General features: G+C 42.3%; 1 protein-coding gene across 1 annotated transcript; it reads right to left on the reverse strand.

The window, feature by feature from the left end:
- Positions 1 to 10,025: 10,025 nt before the first annotated feature.
- On the reverse strand, positions 10,026 to 10,778 carry LOC130869080 (spindlin-2-like; the record flags this gene model as incomplete). Its single annotated transcript, XM_057761172.1, has 3 exons — positions 10,026 to 10,170; positions 10,269 to 10,301; positions 10,342 to 10,778. Coding segments are annotated over 3 exons (615 nt in total), but the record flags the coding sequence as incomplete, so codon positions are not given.
- Positions 10,779 to 22,048: the final 11,270 nt, after the last annotated feature.

The following is a 22,048-nucleotide window of genomic DNA, read 5'->3' on the forward strand; positions in this document are numbered from 1 at the left end:
TAAGGAAGGGAAAGTTTTCTTTTTAATTTTATTAAATATATTTTGTTGACAATTGAGCTGTACTCTTCTCCTTCTTCTATCCTTATTAATCTTAGGTTTGGTCTTTTTATTGTGTCCCAGATTTCCTGAATGTTTTGTGATGAAAATTTGTTGGTTTTGCTTGATCAGTGTGTTTATTTCCTCTATGGTGTCTTTAGTGTCTGAGATTCATTCTTCAATCTCTTGTAATCTGTTGGTAGTACTTGTCTCTGTAGTTCCTGATTGTTTACCCAGATTCCATCTCCATCCTTACCTTGTTTTTTTTCTTCTATACTTCCATTTTATTCTTCAAGTCTTGAACCGTTTCCCTTACCTCTTTGATTGCTTTTTCTTGTTTCTCTTGGTTTTCTTGGGTATTTTGAGAAAATTATTCATTTCCTCTACATTTTTGTTTGTAATATCTAATTTTTTATGGCAGTTTTCACATCTTGTTTAAGGTCCTCTATTATTTTCATATAATTCAATTTTGAGTCGAATTCTTCTAATTCTTCTGGAGTAGGGTATACAATTCTTCTTATTTCAGGATTCCTGGATTCTGGCAATGTCATGTTGCCTTTCAGGATATTTTGAGGAATTCTTGCATTGGTGCCTGCCCATCTCTTCCTTCAGATGGTGCCTGGAGAGGCCTAGTGTCTTGTCCAGTCTTTGCTGTGACTGACTCCCTGGGTGTATCATCTGAGTGTAGGAGCAGGAGCCGTTCCTTTCCAGATGTATTTCTCAGCACCAAAACAGGGACGCCTGATAGTCCAATGACCTGTGGACAAAATGGCGAATGTGGGGTGTAGTGTGGTATCGAGTAGAACACAGGAGACCCTGCAGCCAAAGCTGAAGGTTCATTTGCTCCCTTCGGGGGTCCTTGAGGCCTGTCTGGCAGGCAGGCACTCACCACTCTGAGTGGGTAGCCTTAGTGTAGGAGCATGAAACTGTTCCTCAGCAAAGGACCTTGCAGACAAGGCAGGCTTGGGGCTGATCGTGGGTAGGAAAGAAAGTCCTGCAGCACGAGCTGGGGGAGGGGGTTTGTCCTCTATTCCAGGACAGTCAGCCCCAGGATAGCACACACTCACCCATCCAGATGGAATTTCTCAGCACCTATACAGGGATGCCTGGTAGCCCAATGAGCCAGGGACTATAGGGAGAATGTTACAGAGAGGGCAGTGCTCAATAAAGCACAGGAGACCCTGCAGCCCCAAGCTGAATGTTCCTGTGGTCCCTTGTTTGGAACCTTCTGGCCTGCCTGGTAGGCAGGCACTCACTGCTCTGGGTGGGTAACCTTAGTGTAGGAACGGGAAAACTGTTCTTGAGGAGAGAACTTAAGAGACAGCAAGGCAGGCTTCTGGGGGGTAGATGGGGGCTGGGTCATGTGTAAAAAAGGGGCCCTGCAGCAGGAGCTGGGGGAGGGTGATTTGTGCTCTCTTCCAGGAGAGTCAGCACCTAAATTGCACACCCTAACCCATCCAGAAGGAACTCCTCAGCACCTAAACAGGGACGCCTGGTAGCCCATGAGCAGGCAAAAAAGGAAACAAGCCTACTTGATTGTAAAGCATAATTTTTTAAATGTGTTCTTGGATTCTGTATGACGAAATTTTATTGAGTATTTTTACATCAATGTTAATGAGTGGTATTGGTCTGTAATTCTCTTTCCTGTTTTGGTCATTGTGTGGTTTTGGAATCAGAGTGACTGTCAATTCATAAAAAGAGTTTGGGAATGACTCTCTGATTCTATTATGTGCAACACATTAAGGAGTATAGGTATCAGCTTTTCCCAGAAGTTCTGATAAAATTCAGCATTGAAATCATCTGCTCCTGAGCTTTATTAGCTTGGGAGCTTTTTTATGACCGCTTCTATTTCCTCATGACTTATAGGTCTATTTATATTGGTCACCTGTTCTTGATTTAACTTTGGTAAATGGTACTTATCGAAAAATATGTCAATTTCTTTTATTTTTCCAACTTTATGGCATACAAGCTTTTGTAAAATGACCTAATGATTCTCTGATTTTCCTCAGTGTCTGTTGTTCCTGATCTTGTCAATTTGTGTATTATATCTGTACCTTTTGTTTAGTTTGAAAAATTGTTTGTCAATCTTGTTGACTTTCTAAAAGAACCTGCTCATTGTTTCATTGATTCCTTGAATTGTTCACTGTGTTCCTATTTTATTGATTTCAGCCTTCTGGTTGATTATTTCTGGTCTTCTACTACTCCTGGGTGAGTGTGCTTCTTTTTTTCTAGAGTTTTCAGCTGTGTTGTTAAGGCTCTAATGTGAGCTTTCTCCATTTTTTAATGTGTGCAATAAAAGCTATGAACATTCTTCTTAGCACTGCTTTCATTGCTTCCCATAGGATTGTTTATGGTGTGTCTTAATTTTCATTGAATTTAAGGAAGACATTAATTTCTTTCTTTATTTCTTCCCTGACCCTGTTGTGGTGAATAGTTGACTGTTCAGCTTCCATAAGTTTTAGGCTTTCTTAGGGTAGAACTATGTTTAAATTCTTACTTTACTCCATGGTGATCTGATAAGACACAGGAGGATACTAATTTTTTTTATATCTAAGGAAGTTTGCTTTGTTACATAGTATGTGGTCAGTTCTAAAGAAGATAACATGAGATGTTCAGAATTAGGTATATTCTTTCCCCTTTGGGTTGAATGTTCTATAAATGTCTGTTAAGGCCATTTTTTTCATTACCTCCTTTAATTCTATTTTTTCGCGATTTGTTTTCTGTCTGATTGATCTGTCCACTGGTAAGACAGGAGTGTTGAAATCCCTTCTATTAGTTCTGGGTTTTGATGTCTGCCTTTAGATCTAGTAATTTTTTTTCTAAAGATGTGGGTGCTTTTTTATTAGGGACATAGACATTCAGGATTGTGACTTCATCCTGATGAATTGTTCCTGTTATGAGTAAAAAGTCTCCATCACCATCTCATCTGATTGACTTTAGTTTTTCGTCAGTTTTGTTAGATATTAGTATAGCCACACCTGTTTGTTTCTTAGGTTCATTAGAATGAAAAACCTTTCCCAACCCTTTACTCTGAGTAGATGTCTGTCTTTGTGGTTAAGGTGTGCTTCTTGTAAACAGCAGATTGTTGGTTCCTGTCTTTGCATCCAATCTCTTTGCCTCTGTATTTTTTATAGGTGAATTGAATACATTGATATAAGTGATATTAAAGACCAGTGGTTGTTAACTCTGGTTATTTTTTTTTTCATTTTGGTGTTAGAGTATTTTGTTACCCCTTTTTGTGTTGTATTTGTAAAGATTTGCTAGATGTCTGAGTTATTTGAGCGTTGTTGGATTTCTTCGGTTGTAATATTCCCTCCATTTCTTTTAGTTATGATGTCTTTATGGCTACATATTATTTAAATTTGTTTTTGTCCTGGAATGTTTGACTTTACATTGATGGTGAACTAAACCTTGGCTGGGTATAGTAGTCTGGCCTTGAATCCATGGTCTCTTACTTTCTGTAGCAATCTATCCAAAAACTCCTGGCTTTCATTGTTTCTATAGACATGTCAGATGAATTCTAAAAGGTTTATATTTATAATTTACTTGAGAGTTACCTTTGTAGCTCTTAATATTCTTTCTTTATATTCTATGTATTGTGTTTGATTATTATAATGTGAGAGGTTTTTTTTTTATTCATTCTATTCAGTATTCTGTATGCTTCTTGAACTATTATAAGAATATCCTTTTTTGAAGTTAATTGAATATATTTTTGGGCCTTTGAACTGCAATTTATCTTCTTCTTCTACCCCTATTATTTTTATGTTGGGTCTCTTTATTATGTCCCTGATTTCCTGGATGATTTGTGATGAGATATTTTTAGATATGCTGTTTTCGTTGAACAGTGTGTTTATTTTCTCTATAGTGTCTTCAGCATCTGAGATAGTTTCTTCTATCTTTTGTATTCTGTTGGTTATGCTTGTTTTCTCTGTAATCTCTGTTTGTTTACCTAGATTTTCCATATCCAGGTGGCCCTTGTTTCTTGTTTTCTTCATTACCTTCATTTTAGTTTTCAAGTCTTGACCTGTTTCCATTATCTGTTTGATTGTTTTTTCTTGGTTTCCTAGGGTATCTTTTCGGAATCATTTCTTCAAACTTTTTGTTATTCTTCTCATCCATTTCTTTAACGAAGTTTTTCACATACTGTTTAAGGGACTCTATCATTTTCATAATGTCTATTTTTTCTATTTCTTCTGCATAAGTGTGTTCCCGTCTTCCTGTTGTACGTTTATTGGATTCTGGTGTAATCATGCTTTTCAGGTTGGTGGAGGAAATTGTCTTCTCATTTCTTCCTTCCATTGCCTTCTAATGGATCTTCTGGTACAGAATCAAAGCCACTTGCTGTCCAGGGACATCTCAGAAAAATGGACTAGCTTGCTGTTTCCAAACTGAGTGAAACAAAGAAAATCCTGCCCGGTTGCACTCACCACACCATCCCAGAGCCTCAGCCCTCAAACAGTCTGAGCAGGGGTATCTTATGGCCTCACAGAAGGGAATGTGTTCCTGGGAGCAAGCTGGGATGGAATCGGATAAGAGAGGAAGTAACTGGGGAGAGAAGCTCCTGCAGAATGACCACAAAATTTAGGGCGTTTGGGGGTGTCTGTGCTCCATTAATAGCATCGGCCAACCATTCAGGAACACACTCAACTTGCTGCTGGATCTACTCTTCACAATCAGGACCACCTTCTGTTCAGGGAACTCACAGATAAGAGGACTAGCTTGCTGCTTGAAGATCAGTGAAACAAACAAAATTCCTTCCTGACTGCCCACACCTCCTGACTTTATTTCTTTTCCTATCTAAATAACAAGGCATATGAAAGAATATACAATAATGTGACTTGCTTGTTTTTGCAAGGGTCATTCATTACATGAATTCAGACTTGTTCTCTATTGTCATTTGATTGGAACATATCAGTACACTCTAGTGAGCCTTGAATTGACAACTAAAAGGCAGAGAAGCATTTCTATGTTGAAGCATACTCAATACAAAGCATAAAATTATGGATAGGGCAGAACGGGATGCAGAGAAATGTAACCTTAACTCTTGAGCACATAACTGTGAAAGAAGATTATAAGAAAATGCTTTACACTAAGTATCAAGATCACTAAAATTTGTACCCAAATTTTTCATTTGGTGTACATGCACTACACAAAAAGAACACTGCATATGCCAGACCGAGATCTCATGTAAGGGAAAAACAAATTTTTAATTTATTTATTACTTTAAAACAATCTATTTTATATACTAGTCCCAGTTCTTACTTCCTCTGTTTCGTACACTCCCCCCAACTTATACCCTCCCAAACTCCCATCCACTGCTCAGAGACGGAAAGTCTTCTCATGGAAAGTCAGCAAAGTCTGATACATCACTTTGATGCAGGATCAAGTCCCTCTCCCCTTATCTAGTGTGAGCATGATAGCCATCCCTCCAAAGTAAATGGGGTTGAAAAAACGAATTCAAGAAATAGGATTACATACCAGTCTTACTGCCAGTGGACCCACAGTCTGCCCAAACCATATACATGTCAGTCACATTCAGACAACCTAGTTTTGTTCAATGTGGTATTCTCAGATGTCATCCCCGAGTCTGGAAGCTCCCACTAGCTCAGGTAAGCTGTCTCTGTGGGTTACCCCACCGTGGTCTTGACTCCATTGCCTGTATACTCTCTTCTGCCTCTCTTCAACTGGACCTCAGTAGCTTCGCTCACTGTTTAGCTAGGGATCTTAGCATCTTTTTTCATCAGTGGTTGAATAAAACTTCTATGATGATATTAGAGTGGTCAAGAATGTGATTACAGATGCAGGCCAGTTCAAAACCCTCTCCACTAGTACTAGAATTTTTATCTGGGACTGTTTTTATGGATTACTGAGAATTTTTCTGGCAGCAGTTTTGTCTCTAAGCCTAGTATTGCTTTCTATATCAAGATATTTTCAGGGCAGATGCACGTGCCGGGGGAGACCAGTGGGCAGACGCACGCTGCGGGCGGAGACCAGCGGGCAGACGCGGCAGAGACAGCTATGCAGACGCGGCAGGAGACTGGCACGCAGACAGGGTGGAGACCTGCAGGCAGAAGCGGCAGTGACAGGTGCGCAGATGCGGCAGAGACCAGCAGAGGTGGGATAGTCTAAGCATGAAACAGTGAAGCCCACACTGAGAGCAGATTGCCCCACTACTATTAAATCAAGTAGGTTTCTTGGGGCCTAACCTGCAGATTGGGAGGCCTTGTATTGGCGAGATCCACTGGCCTGCCCTAAGACACTCCTGGGTGGGGAGAGTGTTCTTGGCCCACGGTGGGCCACAGGAAATGTAGCAGGGGCATTCCAAGACCCCCTTGACCCCTCTGCTGGTACCCTCTGCTGGGGCTGCTCTTCCTCTGCTGTGACCTCTCTCCCCCTGGCCCAGCTTGTGCCCAGGGGACGACGTCACTCTCCCTCCCTTACGCAGGGAAATGGGATTACCCAGTTTAGCCTATTTGGACTCTGGGTCAGGAGCTCAGGACAAAGGGCAGTGGGAGATTCTCTGTTTTGGTGGCTGGCCCACAGAGTGGTAGGCCTTTTCTTGGTGAGATCCCTGGCAAACGGGGAGCCTGGCCCTGTTCCTGAAGACCCTTCTGAGTGGTGAGAAGGATCTTTGCCCCTGGTGGGAGACAGGAAACGGAGCAAGGGCATTTTGTAAGCGAGGCCACTGGCCCAGCAGGGAACCTGATCCTGCTTTAATAGACCCATTAGATAGCATTGATAGGAGGAGATGGGCAGGCACCAAAGCAAGAATTCACCCAACAATCTGAAAACAACATGAAAACACCAGAACCCAATGATCTTATATCAGAAGGACTTGAACACCCTAAAAGAGAAGTAGTGGAAAAATTGACTTTGTGAAAGCAATAGAGTCCCTTAAACTACATGTAAAAAATGCCCTTAGAGAAATGGATGAAAAATATAACAAAAGGTTTGAAGAAATGGGTAAATACGTGAATGATACCCTGGGAAACCAAGAAAAAACGATCAAACAAGTAATGGAAACAGTTCAAGAATTGAAAACTGAAATGGAAGTAAGGAAGAAAACACAAACTGAGGACCACCTCGGTATGGAAAATCTAGGTCAACCAGCAGAGACTGGTGGGAATGCAAACTTGTGCAACCACTTTGGAAAGCAGTGTGGCGGTTTCTCAGGAAAGTCGGGTTCAACCTACCTTTTGACCCAGCAATACCACTATTGGGAATATACCCAAGAGATGCCCAAATATACAACAAAAGTATATGCTCAACTATGTTCATAGCAGCATTGTTTGTAATTGCCAGAACCTGGAAACAACCTAGATATCCTTCAATGGAAGAATGGATGAAGAAAGTATGGAATATATACATATTAGAGTACTACTCAGCAGTAAAAAACAATGACTTCTTGAATTTTGCATACAAATGGACAGAAATTGATAACACTATCCTGAGTGAGGTAAGCCAGACCCAAAAAGAGGAACATGGGATGTACTCACTCATATTTGGTTTCTAGCCATAAATAAAGGACATTGAGAATATAATTCGTGACTCTAGAGAAGCTAAATAAGAAGGTGAACCCAAAGAAAAACATATAAGCATCCCCCTGAATATTAACCTTCATCAGGCGATGAAAGAAGACAGAGACAGAGACCAACATTGGAGCACTGGACTGAAGTCTCACGATCCAAAGGAGGAGCAGAAGGAGAGTGAGCACGAGCAAGAAACTCAGGACCGCGAGGGGTGCACCCACACACTGAGGCAATGGGGATGATCTATCGGGAACTCACCAAGGCCAGCTGGCCAGGGACTGAAAAAGCATGGGACAAAACCGGTCTCGCTGAACATAATGGACAATGAGGACTACTGAGAACTGAAGAACAATGGCAATGGGTTCTTGATCCTATTGCTTGTAATGGCTTTGTGGGAGCCAAGGTAGTTTGGATGCTCACCTTAATAGACCTGGATGGAGGTGGGTGGTCCTTGGACCTCCCAAAGGGCAGAGAAACCTGCTTGCTCTTTGGGCTGAGGAGGAAGGAAGACTTGATTGGGGGAGGGGGAGGGAATGGGAGGTGGTGGCGGGGAAGAGGCAGAAATCTTTAATAATTAAATTAATTAATTAATAATAAAAATCAGCAAAAAAAGAAAAAAATATCAAGCATAATCAATAGAATACAAGAGATGAAGAAAGAATCTCAGATTCTGAGGACACCATAGAGAAAGTAAATGCACTGATCAAAGTAAACAGCAAAGTCAACAAATTCTCATCACAAAACATTCAGGAATTATGGGACACAATAAAAAGACCAAACCTAAGAATAATACGTATAGAAGAAGGAGAAGAGTCACCACTCAAAGGCACAGAATATATTTTTAACAAAATTCTGGAAGAAAACTTTCCCAACCTAAAGAAAGATATTCCTTTGAATATTCAAGAAGCATCCAAAACACCAAACAGACTGGATCAAAGAAAAACATCCCCTCACCATATAGTATTCAAAACAAAAATATAGTGATTAAATAAAGAATATTAAGAGCTGCAAAGGAAAAAGGGCAAGTAACTTATTGGATGAATGGATAAATTCAATCATTCATTGGATAAGTGAGTGATCCAATGAAAGAGATGGCTAATAGGATAAAATGTGCTGCATGCCCTCTGAAAGTCAGTCCAAATTGAGGGTAGATAAGGTTATCCACTAAGGAAAAAGCTTAGTCCATTTTGCCTTCTCTGTGCTCTAGATCCAGCCAGGAGAGTGATGATGATGTTGAGGAGAAGAAGGGGCGAGGGTACCAGCATGCCCTGGTACAAGTTTTCCCCCACATTGTAGCCAAATCACGTGACCTGGCACAGGTGACCTACATGCTGGGCCCTGAATGGCAGTTTGACACCTACAATCTTACTAACCAAGTTTTTGAAGATGAAGGAACCAAAACTGCCCTGTTAAAGATGTCAGGATCCTTGCATGATGGGAGTCAGGCATCAATATCATACTGGTATCCTCGGGTCTGATGGGTTTGTGGGGTCTTTGCCACACTTCACCTAACATCACTGATTCCCTAGGTAACTGATTTTATGGTGCTCGGTGCATTCATCATATCTGTGCATGTCACACACCAATGTGATTCAATGTACTACTAGTTTAGCCTGGGTGCGGGTGAGTCTGTTTATGAGTTTTATAGCCCAAATCCCACAGAACATGATCAATGACAAGGGAACAGTGTTTTACAGTTAAGGCAGGCCAATTGTTTAAATGAACTCACAGGGGTTGAATGGCATGCATAAGACCTGTGAGAGTGCAAGACAGAAAGAATCCAGGCATGACAAAATAGGTAGTAGATAAAGCCTGTCAAAAGTAAGTAGGTAGCCTGAGGTCCACCCCATTGCAGAAGAGCCACTGAGAGGAGACAATTTTCTTTAGGCAGGAGGATCCGGGTTACTCAACATGCTCCAGAGGAGTTCATATACCCAGTGACTTCCAGATGGTATGAATTAAACCATTAATCAAATGAAACCCAATTTTCTTTGCTTCTGAGTACACATTTGTGACCCTTCATGATCACTCTCTATCCTCTTAAGTCCCAACACCTCGATGTCACATCTTTCCATATGACATGTTTTTCCCTCCCGCATTATCCCTCTCTGAGATCCTACATCGTTTTGGCCACTCTCCTCTGTTTCCTAAACAGCCATCTTGTCCTCTTCCACACACTGCATCTCCATTCGTCATTCCCTCTCCAAGGGGAAAAGACCATAAATCCTGTTTTGTTTTGAGGCCTGTCTTTCTGTGATGTCCCATCCACCAGAAACTCCATCATTGACCAAACAACATAACATCTTCACAAATTTTTGTTTTTAGAGCAAAAAAATTTCCATTGGGAAAGATACCAGGATTAATAGAAGACCTGAGATATTTCTGCAAAAAAGAGTTCCCCAAACACAGATTTAAGTCTGACCCCCAAAATTTGTGAATTTCACTTTAACAGATCTTCATCAAATCATAGACATAGATATGGAAGTCATTATCAAACTTGATGAAATGCACGGAAGGTTTGGTGGGAACTTGGTAAATAATTTTACCTATCTTTTGGGTTCCATCTTTTTCGTTGTGCTGCACGCTTTTGCCTGCCAAGGAATCCCTGCCTAATTCCAAATTCACCCCTATTGGAGGACATCCTGGCATAATGTGGAGGTTGCTTTCAATGTAGTCATCTAGATGGTGGTTAAGGTACACAACTGGATCTTTCTTGTAGGTAATGTAGAAACAGGTCTTCATGGTCTGCACCTCATCTTGGACCACCCCAGTCCACTCCTCCATAGAGCCTGGCATGATGTGGAGGTTGCCTTCAAGGTAGTCAACCAGGAGGTGGTAAACGTACAAGACCGGATCTTTCTTGTAGGTAATATAGAACCAGGTCTTCATGATTGGCACCTCCTCTAGGACCATCCCCTTCCAGTCATCCTTAGAGCCATTTGTGCCCTCAAATGTATGTTTCACTGCTCTGCCAACTATGGTGTTTGAGAGATGAGTGTCTGTCTCCTGAGGAAATGGTACGTTGTTAGGCAGGAACTTAAGGTTTACAATCCTTTCATCACTGTGAAGCTCCAATCCATAGACACAATCTATCCCATCATACTTCAACAAATAGAGAGAGGGATTTGTTGGCAGTTGATCTAGAATGATGGCTTTCCACTGGGTGACTGGTTCATTGGCTTCCTTCCAGCCTTGAGAAATTCTGCGGCCGACAATATTCTCCAAGGCCTCAAAAGGCCTCCTCAGTTTTTGCTTCTGGAGAGATGACCCATTCCTCTTCTGGACAGGTGGCATGCATCTCATACTAAGAGGCATCTTCATCATGGCTGTAGACTTACTGAGATAGGCCACTGACCTCCTGGTCCGCTGTTTCTTGGATATCTTTCTGTGCTTGGGCTTCATAGCTGCCCACTCTCTAGGTTGAAAGAACTTTCCTTCTGTTTAATTCAGAAACCAAGTCGTGGCCTCAACCATGAGTGCCTGCAAGGACAACAAGGGGAGGCTATGAGGTCAAGGCTCTTTTCTGGAAGAACTGTGGTGCAGGAGACAAAGATATTGATCAACAGGTTTGCATACCTAACTGTAATTTTCTCTTAAGAAATAAATAGGACAATTTGCAAATTTTTCTCTACAGCTCAGTATATCAATCTCAGAGACACATTCCTGCTGCCCAAAGGCAAATGACCTCTGCTGAGAAACCTACTTTCTGACTGACTAAGTCAATGAGAGGAGAAGGTATGCCTATCTCCGAAACGAGTAAGAAAAATCTGAACAGATAACAAAGAGTTCGAAGGACATCCACACGTCTCCTTCGACATCAAGCTAATAGGTAGGGGTCTCAATCCAAGACAGCCTGCCCAAGGTCATGGCACTCCAATCCACTGGCTCTCTGTATTAGGTCTCCTGATCCAGACCCAGGTCTATTACATAAAGACATTATGTGTCTTCATTGTGGAAGTGAGTACTGTGAGACGCACTTCAACCTGAAAGACTCATTATTCTGGGCAACAGCAGCCATTGAGAAATAATTAGTATCTTTTAAAACACCTATGGACAAAGAGGAGCTTTGCCATTTTAGTGGATTGATGAATTTGATATTGTTAGCAAAGATAAAGTGGGAAGAATAGCTGGCATTCACCATCCCCACAGCTATCAAATATAGGAGCTGGTAACAACAGAAATGGTGAACCCGCAGGACATTTGAAGGAAAACTTTTTTGTACGACAGAGGTCTGAGTTGCTTTGGAAACATATTTACCAAAAGAAAATGTCCTACCTCTCCAGATTCCATCTTCCGGAAATGTTCAGGTGCAAAAAGCCTGTTGAACAGTTGTGGAGACCAGGAGCTGAACTGTCCTCCTCAGGCACTGTGAGGATAATAAACCCACCTTCATGGAAGACTAGTGCTTTGAGTGGAACAGAGTTGCTACCCAACGAACCAAGGCTTTGTGACATCACCACGGCTCTACTTATGTCAGAAATCCCCTCACAAGCTTGTTACTTCCCTATTTACCCACAGAAACATCCAGCATTCAGCTCCTCAAAAGCTGTATACAGCCACCAGGGGACCCAAAATAAGCCCCCACTCATCTTCCCAATTACTCAAGTCACACTCTTGCCCAAGCAACTCAATCCCTGTATCTTATTTTTCTGAAAAAGTCTTTGGTGTCTGAGTCAACAAATCACATGAAAGTTTTTTTTTCTTAGATCCCATCTCTCCATTGGTTATCTTCTATTGATTTTTTCTTCCTTCATAAATAATAAATTTCAAATTTCCACTTCCTTTCCTCCTCCCCCTAACTACTCACGCAACCACCAATCCTCTCCACACCAATCCAGTCCTAATAGAGGGCAGAGTACCTTGACCTGTGGGAAGCCCTTGCCCCCCCTCCATCCAGATTGAGGAAGGTATGCATCTACATATAATATGATCGATTAAAGCCTGTATGTGCAGTACAGACAAATCCCAGTGCCATTATCATTGGGTTCTCTTTCTGCCCCAATTGTCAGCCACATTCAATGCTTCCACTTTGATCCCATGCTCTGTCAGTCCCAGCAAAGCTGGTTTTGTTGATCTCACATTAGCTCAGACACAGTGTCTCAGTGGGTGGACCAAGCCCTTGTATTCCTTAGTTCTTTGCTCTTATTCTCTCCCCTTCAGCTCTTCAACAGGAGCTTGGAAGCTCAGTCTAGTTTTCTGATGTGGGTCCCTGTCTTTATCTCCATCCTTTTCCGTACAACAGTTCTATGGTGATATTCAAGATAGTCATCAGTCTGATTATGGGACAAAGCACCCGTAGTGCCTAGGGACATGGCACAGTGCAGGCACCCACAGCTCACCTGCCCAAGGTCCTCGTTGGTGTCACCCCATGGCTTTCTGGGAACCCCTCTAGAGGGAAGCCTCTTACTAACCCCAGAACAGCACCCTAAGGTAGAGATATCAACAGTGTGTGTGCATTAACTTATGGGGGTGTGTTTGTGTGTTTAAGACACAATAACAGCAGATGGATTATAATATTGAAATTTCTTCTTATCTTGAGAAGAATACTTGCTACAGAAACACTATCACAGTAGTACTGAGAGTGTAGGCTGTCCCAGCATGGAGAAGTAACTGGAGCAAACCCCTAGTAGTTCAGCTCAGTGGCCCAAGAAAGATGGTCAAGGAAAGTCAATGAACTCAGGGATGGAAGTTAAAACTCAGGCTAAATAACATTCCAAATCATTTAGGCGGAACATGAGACACTCGTGCAACAGTCACAAGTGTCTAAAATGCCTGGAACTAGAATCTTAGGGCAGGAGAAGTTCTGGAGCTGAGAGTGCATGCCAAAAACTGACAGAATCTGGCAAAAGACATGTAAGCATAACTAGCAAACATCCATGGAAACCATGAATGGGAGAAAACCCTGAGAAGTCTGCACAAAAACATAACATCTTGACAATTCTGAGATTTAATGACAAAGGAGAGATCTTAAATATGTCACTGTCACATGGTGATGATTAACCCACTCCATTGCAGTGTGACCCCCTGACATGTTTAAGATACCTGTCAATTCTGTCTATATATTTACAGTGAAATTCACATTGCTTGCACAACTTAACTAGCAGCATGATTTACCACTCAATCAAAGGCAAAGCAAAGAAATCATGGACATGTTGTTGAATGCTGATGATGTTGTTGGGAGCGTTTGTGGGTTTTTTCTTAAAGGGAAATCATTGGTCACACAAATGCATGAAGCAGAGCCTGTCTCTGCCATGTACCTGAAAGCATGAAAAAAATAAACTAAAATAGATTTTTGTCACATACTGGTAAATTTTGCTGCTATGTCCAAATATGTGTGTTGCAGGAGCTCTTTCTGCTCCTTCAGGCTATAGCAACTGAGATAAAGGCCACTGGGGTGTGGTGTCTCTCTCTTTCAAAATGGAGCAACTGCCTTCAGCTTGCTCTCCTGCATCCATCTCCACATCCAGCTACTAGGCTCCTGTCCTCATCCTGCCGAGGGCTGTTGTATGGCATGGAAATCTGTAAGGTTTGCCCCTTAAAAGAAATAACCATTTTATGAATCATAATTCTAAACTGGTGTGGGAGATTGTTTGTGACTTACACCTTCCTATGTGATGAGAGCAACCAGGGTGTGAAGGGGGTTCTCACTGTTCATGTTGCAGAAGCCATGGCAGCAGGAGTAGGAGGCCTCTCATTCTCTGTAAGGAAATCAGTAAACATTGGGAACCGGTGAAAGGATGCCCTGAACATCAAGGCTTGAGCTTTCTGACCGCAATTCCTCCAGCTAGGTTCTGGGTCTCCACAACCTACAAAACCTCCTGAGGCCAAGTATTCAGAACCAGAAGCCTGTGTGGGCCATATCACATAAAATCGTAGTGAGTACACCAATCTTTTTTTTTTTTATGTACATCCTTTTGTCCCTCCAGAAACATTTTTATTTCCAATAAAGATAACATGCTGGCTCTTTGGTGTCCTGAACATGCTCTAAGGTGATGGTGGGGCATTCTTACATACCTTGCTGTGTTGTTGTGAGACCCTAACGGGACAGCAATTGTTTCAGAATTCAAAGGCAGTTAGGTTCAAACCTGTGGTTAGCAGTGTGCTTGAGACTTGGGTTGCCTATAGCTAATCTATGGAAAGATGGATTTCCTAAGAAGGGTGGCAGCACACATGGAGGCATGTAGTCTTACCTTTTCAAATGACCCATTTTGTGGCCTTACATCAGGCTCCTCTATTCTCCTCATCTTGGTTTCTTTACCAGATTATGACAAAAATTAAAACTCAATATTTGGATGTGAACACTGAATGAGTTATCTATGTGAGATCACAGTGACAGAGCTCATGGGAATCTGACTCATTGTACAGGCTTGCCAGGCATCAATCTGTAATCTGCCTAACTCTACTGCGCAAGTGTTGTCATGGTTGCTCCTCTGTTCCTCCTCATATGGTCTCCATCTACAGAGAACTCAGAAAAATCCACCCCTGAGAGGGCAAGTTCTTTACAAATGAAAGTTTCTAGAACAGAAGAGACATAGTAGATTTATCTTGGCAACCTGTAGACACAAGACATGGGGAAATGGAAGAAGGGATTGAAGAAGATAGAGACATGGAGGAATGGATAAATTCAATCATTCATTGGATAAGTGAGTGATCCAATGAAAGAGATGGTTAATAGGATAAAATGTGCTGCATGCCCTCTGAAAGTCAGTCCAAATTGAGGGTAGATAAGGTTATCCACTAAGGTGGAAGCTTAGTCCATTTTGCCTTCTTTGTCCTCTAGGCCTACCCAGGAGAGTGATGATGATGTTGAGGAGAAGAAGGGGCGAGGGTACCAGCATGCCCTGGTACAAGTTTTCACCCACATTGTAGCCAAATCACCTGACCTGGCACAGGTGACCTACATGCTGGGCCCTGAATGGCAGTTTGACACCTACAACCTTACTAACCAAGTTTTTGAAGATGAAGGAACCAAAACTGCCCTGTTAAAGATGTCAGGATCCTTGCATGATGGGAGTCAGGCATCAATATCATACTGGTATCCTCGGGTCTGATGGGTTTGTGGGGTCTTTGCCACACTTCACCTAACATCACTGATTCCCTAGGTAACTGATTTTATGGAGCTCGGTGCATTCATCATATCTGTGCATGTCACAGACCAATGTGATTCAATGTACTACTAGTTTAGCCTGGGTGCGGGTGAGTCTGTTTATGAGTTTTATAGCCCAAATCCCACAGAACTTGATCAATGACAAGGGAACAGTGTTTTACAGTTAAGGAAGGCCAGTTGTTTAAATGAACTCACAGGGGTTGAATGGCATGCATAAGACCTGTGAGAGTGCAAGACAGAAAGAATCCAGGCATGACAAAATAGGTAGTAGATAGAAGCCTGTCAAAAGTAAGTAGGTAGCCTGAGGTCCACCCCATTGCAGAAGAGCCCCTGAGAGGAGACACTTTTCTTTAGGCAGGAGGATCCGGGTCACTCAACATGCTCCAGTGGAGTTCATATACCCAGTGACTTCCAGATGGTATGAATTAAACCATTAATCAAATGAAACCCAATTTTCTTTGCTTCTGAGTACACATTTGTGACCCTTCATGATCACTCTCTATCCTCTTAAGTCCCAACACCTCGATGTCACATCTTTCCATATGACATGTTTTTCCCTCACGCATTATCCCTCTCTGAGATCCTACATCATTTTGGCCACTGTCCTCTGTTTCCTAAACAGCCATCTTGTCCTCTTCCACACACTGCATCTCCATTCGTCATTACCTCTCCAAGGGGAAAAGACCATAAGTCCTGTTTTGTTTTGAGGCCTGTCTTTCTGTGATGTCACATCCACCAGAAACTCCATCATTGACCAAACAACATAACATCTTCACAAATTTTTGTTTTTAGAGCAAAAAAAAAATTCCATTGGGAAAGATACCAGGATTAATAGAAGACCTGAGGTATTTCTGAAAAAAGAGTTCCCCAAACACAGTTTTAAGTCTGACCCCCAAAATTTGTGAATTTCACTTTAACAGATCTTCATCAAATCATAGACATAGATATGGAAGTCATTATCCAACTTGATGAAATGCACGGAAGGTTTGGTGGGAACTTGGTAAATAATTTTACCTATCTTTTGGGTTCCATCTTTTTCGTTGTGCTGCACGCTTTTGCCTGCCAAGGAATCCCTGCCTAATTCCAAATTCACCCCTATTGGAGGACATCCTGGCATAATGTGGAGGTTGCTTTCAATGTAGTCATCTAGATGGTTGTAAAGGTACACAACTGGATCTTTCTTGTAGGTAATGTAGAAACAGGTCTTCATGGTCTGCACCTCATCTTGGACCACCCCAGTCCACTCCTCCATAGAGCCTGGCATGATGTGGAGGTTGCCTTCAAGGTAGTCAACCAGGAGGTGGTAAACGTACAAGACCGGATCTTTCTTGTAGGTAATATAGAACCAGTTCTTCATGATTGGCACCTTATCTAGGACCATCCCCTTCCAGTCATCCTTAGAGCCATTTGTGCCCTCAAATGTATGTTTCACTGCTCTGCCAACTATGGTGTTTGAGAGATGAGTGTCTGTCTTCTGAGGAAATGGTACTTGTTAGGCAGGAACTTAAGATTTAAAATCCGTTCATCACTGTGAAGCTCCAATCCATAGACACAATCTATCCCATCATACTTCAACAAATAGAGAGAGGGATTTGTTGGCAGTTGATCTAGAATGATGGCTTTCCACTGGGTGACTGGTTCATTGGCTTCCTTCCAGCCTTGAGAAAATCTGCGGCCGACAATATTCTCCAGGGCCTCAAAAGGCCTCCTCAGTTTTTGCTTCTGGAGAGATGACCCATTCCTCTTCTGGACAGGTGGCATGCATCTCATACTAAGAGGCATCTTCATCATGGCTGTAGACTTACTGAGATAGGCCACTGACCTCCTGGTCCGCTGTTTCTTGGATATCTTTCTGTGCTTGGGCTTCATAGCTGCCCACTCTCTAAGTTGAAAGAACTTTCCTTCTGTTTAATTCAGAAACCAAGTCGTGGCCTCAACCATGAGTGCCTGCAAGGACAACAAGGGGAGGATATGAGGTCAAGGCTCTTTTCTGGAAGAACTGTGGTGCAGGAGACAAAGATATTGATCAACAGGTTTGCATACCTAACTGTAATTTTCTCTTAAGAAATAAATAGGACAATTTGCAAATTTTTCTCTACAGCTCAGTATATCAATCTCAGAGACACATTCCTGCTGCCCAAAGGCAAATGACCTCTGCTTAGAAACCTACTTTCTGACTGACTAAGTCAATGAGAGGAGAAGGTATGCCTATCCCCAAAACGAGTAAGAAAAATCTGAACAGATAACAAAGAATTCGAAGGACATCCACACGTCTCCTTCGACATCAAGCTAATAGGTAGGGGGCTCAATCCAAGAAGCCTGCCCAAGGTCATGGCACTCCAATCCACTGGCTCTCTGTATTGGGTCTCCTGATCCAGACCCAGGCCTATTACATAAACCCATTCTGTGTCTTCATTGTGGAAGTGAGTACTGTGAGACCCACTTCAACCTGAAAGACTCATTATTCTGGGAAACAGCAGCCATTGAGAAATAATTAGTATCTTTTAAAACACCTCTGGTAAAGAGGAGCTTTGCCATTTTAGTGGATTGATGAATTTGATATTGTTAGCAAAGATAAAGTGGGAAGAATAGCTGGCATTCACCATCCCCACAGCTATCAAATATAGGAGCTGGTAACAACAGAAATGGTGGACCCGCAGGACATTTGAAGGAAAACTTTTTTGCACGACAGAGGTTTTAGTTGCGTTAAAAACATATTTACCAAAAGAAAATGTCCTACCTCTCCAGATTCAATCTTCCGGAAATGTTCAGGTGCAAAAAGCCTGTTGAACAGTTGTGGAGACCAGGAGCTGAACTGTCCTCTTCAGGCACTGTGAGGATAATAAACCCACCTTCATGAAAGACTAGTGCTTTGAGTGGAACAGAGTTGCTACCCAACGAACCAAGGCTTTGTGACATCACCACGGCTCTACTTATGTCAGAAATCCCCTCACAAGCTTGTTACTTCCCTATTTACCCACAGAAACATCCAGCATTCAGCTCCTCAAAAGCTGTATACAGCCACCAGGGGACCCAAAATAAGCCCCCACTCATCTTCCCAATTACTCAAGTCACACTCTTGCCCAAGCAACTCAATCCCTGTATCTTATTTTTCTGAAAAAGTCTTTGGTGTCTGAGTCAACAAATCACATGAAAGTTTTTTTTTCTTAGATCCCATCTCTCCATTGGTTATCTTCTATTGATTTTTTCTTCCTTCATAAATAATAAATTTCAAATTTCCACTTCCTTTCCTCCTCCCCCTAACTACTCACGCAACCACCAATCCTCTCCACACCAATCCAGTCCTAATAGAGGGCAGGGTACCTTGACCTGTGGGAAGCCCTTGCCCCCCCTCCATCCAGATTGAGGAAGGTATGCATCTACATATAATATGATCGATTAAAGCCTGTATGTGCAGTACAGACAAATCCCAGTGCCATTATCATTGGGTTATCCTTCTGCCCCAATTGTCAGCCACATTCAATGCTTCCACTTTGATCCCATGCTCTGTCAGTCCCAGCATAGCTTGTTTTGTTGATCTCCCATTAGCTCAGACACAGTTTCTCAGTGGGTGGAACAAGCCCTTGTATTCCTTAGTTCTTTGCTCTTATTCTCTCCCCTTCAGCTCTTCAACTGGAGCTTGGTAGCTCAGTCTAGTTTTCTGATGTGGGTCCCTGTCTTTATCTCCATCCTTTTCCGTACAACAGTGTTATGGTGATATTCAAGATAGTCATCAGTCTGATTATGGGACAAAGCACCCGTAGTGCCTAGGGACATGGCACAGTGCAGGCACCCACAGCTCACCTGCCCAAGGTCCTCGTTGGTGTCACCCCATGGCTTTCTGGGAACCCCTCTAGAGAGAAGCCTCTTACTAACCCGAGAACGGCACCATAAGGTTGAGATATCAACAGTGTGTGTGCATTAAATTATGGGGGTGTGTTTGTGTGTTTAAGACACAATAACAGCAGATGGATTATAATATTGAAATTTCTTCTTATCTTGAGAAGAATACTTGCTACAGAAACACTTTCACAGTAGTACTGAGAGTGTAGGCTGTCTCAGCATGGAGAAGTAACTGGAGCAAACCCCTAGTAGTTCAGCTCAGTGGCCCAAGAAAGATGGTCAAGGAAAGTCAATGAACTCAGGGATGGAAGTTAAAACTCAGGCTAAATAACATTCCAAATCATTTAGGCGGAACATGAGACACTCGTGCAACAGTCACAAGTGTCTAAAATGCCTGGAACTAGAATCTTAGGGCAGGAGAAGTTCTGGAGCTGAGAGTGCATGCCAAAAACTGACAGAATCTGGCAAAAGACATGTAAGCATAACTAGCAAACATCCATGGAAACCATGATTGGGAGAAAACCCTGAGAAGTCTGCACAAAATCATAACATCTTGACAATTCTGAGATTTAATGACAAAGGAGAGATCTTAAATATGTCACTGTCACATGGTGATGATTAACCCACTCCATTGCAGTGTGACCCCCTGACATGTTTAAGATACCTGTCAATTCTGTCTATATATTTACAGAGAAATTCACATTGCTTGCACAGATTAACTAGCAGCATGATTTACCACTCAATCAAAGGCAAAGCAAAGAAATCATGGACATGTTGTTGAATGCTGATGATGTTGTTGGGAGCGTTTGTGGGTTTTTTCTTAAAGGGAAATCATTGGTCACACAAATGCATGAAGCAGAGCCTGTCTCTGCCATGTACCTGAAAGTATGAAAAAAATAAACTAAAATAGGTTTTTGTCACACACTGGTAAATTTTGCTGCTATGTCCAAATATATGTGTTGCAGGAGCTCTTTCTGCTCCTTCAGGCTATAGCAACTGATATAAAGGCCACTGGGGTGTGGTGTCTCTCTCTTTCAAAATGGAGCAACTGCCTTCAGCTTGCTCTCTTGCATCAATCTCCACATCCAGCTACTAGGCTCCTCTCCTCATCCTGCAGAGGGCTGTTGTCTGGCATGGCAATCTGTAAGGTTTGCCCCTTAAAAGTAATAACCATTTTATGAATCATAATTCTAAACTGGTGTGGGAGATTGTTTGTGACTTACACCTTCCTATGTGATGAGAGCAACCAGGGTGTGAAGGGGTTCTCACTGTTCACGTTGCAGAAGCCATGGCAGCAGTAGTAGGAGGCCTCTCATTCTCTGTAAGGAAATCAGTAAACATTGGGGACCAGTGAAAGGATGCCCTGAAACATCAAGTCTTGAGCTTTCAGTACGCAATTTCTCCAGCTAGGTTCTGGGTCACCATAACCTACAAAACCTCCAGAGGACCAAGTATTCAGAATCAGAAGCCTGTGTGGGCCATAGCACATAAATTCGTAGTGAGTACACCAATCCTTTTTTTTTTTAAATGTACATCCTTTTGTCCCTCCAGAAACATTTGTATTTCCAATAAAGATAACTTGCTGCCTCTTTGGTGTCCTGAAATTGCTCTATGGTGATGGTGGGGCATTCTTACATACCTTGCTGTGTTGTTATGAGACCTTAACGGGACAGCAATTGTTTCAGAAATCAAAGGCATTTAGGTTCAAACCTGTGGTTTAGCAGTGTGCTGGACACTTGGGTTGCCTATAGCTAATCTATGGAAAGATGGATTTCCTAAGAAGGGTGGCAGCACACATGGAGGCATGTAGTCTTACCTTTTCAAATGACCCATTTTGTGGCCTTACATCAGGCTCCTCTATTCTCCTCATCTTGGTTTCTTTACCAGATTAGGACAAAAATTAAAACTCAATGTCCTGGACGTTATCACTGAATGAGTTATCTATGTGAGATCACAGTGACAGAGCTCATGGGAATCTGACTCATTGTACATGCTTGCCAGGCATCGATCTGTAATCTGCCTAACTCTACTGCGCAAGTGTTGTCATGGTTGCTCCTCTGTTCCTCCTCATATGGTCTCCTTCTACAGAGAACTCAGAAAAATCCACCCCTGAGAGTGTAAGTTCTTTACAAATGAAAGTTTCTAGAACAGAAGAGACATAGTAGATTTATCTTGGCAACCTGTAGACACAAGACATGGGGAAATGGAAGAAGGGATTGAAGAAGTTAGAGACATGGAGGAATGGATAAATTCAATCATTCATTGGATAAGTGAGTGATCCAATGAAAGAGATGGCTAATAGGAGAAAATGTGCTGCATGCCATCTGAAAGTCAGTCCAAATTGAGGGTAGATAAGGTTATCCACTAAGGAGGAAGCTTAGTCCATTTTGCCTTCTTTGTGCTCTAGACCCACCCATGAGAGTGATGATGATGTTGAGGAGAAGAAGGGGCGAGGGTACCAGCATGCCCTGGTACAAGTTTTCCCCCACATTGTAGCCAAATCACGTGACCTGGCACAGGTGACCTACATGCT

Source organism: Chionomys nivalis, unplaced genomic scaffold (genome assembly GCF_950005125.1).
Source record: "Chionomys nivalis unplaced genomic scaffold, mChiNiv1.1 scaffold_29, whole genome shotgun sequence".
NCBI classification, from domain to species: Eukaryota; Metazoa; Chordata; class Mammalia; order Rodentia; family Cricetidae; genus Chionomys; species Chionomys nivalis.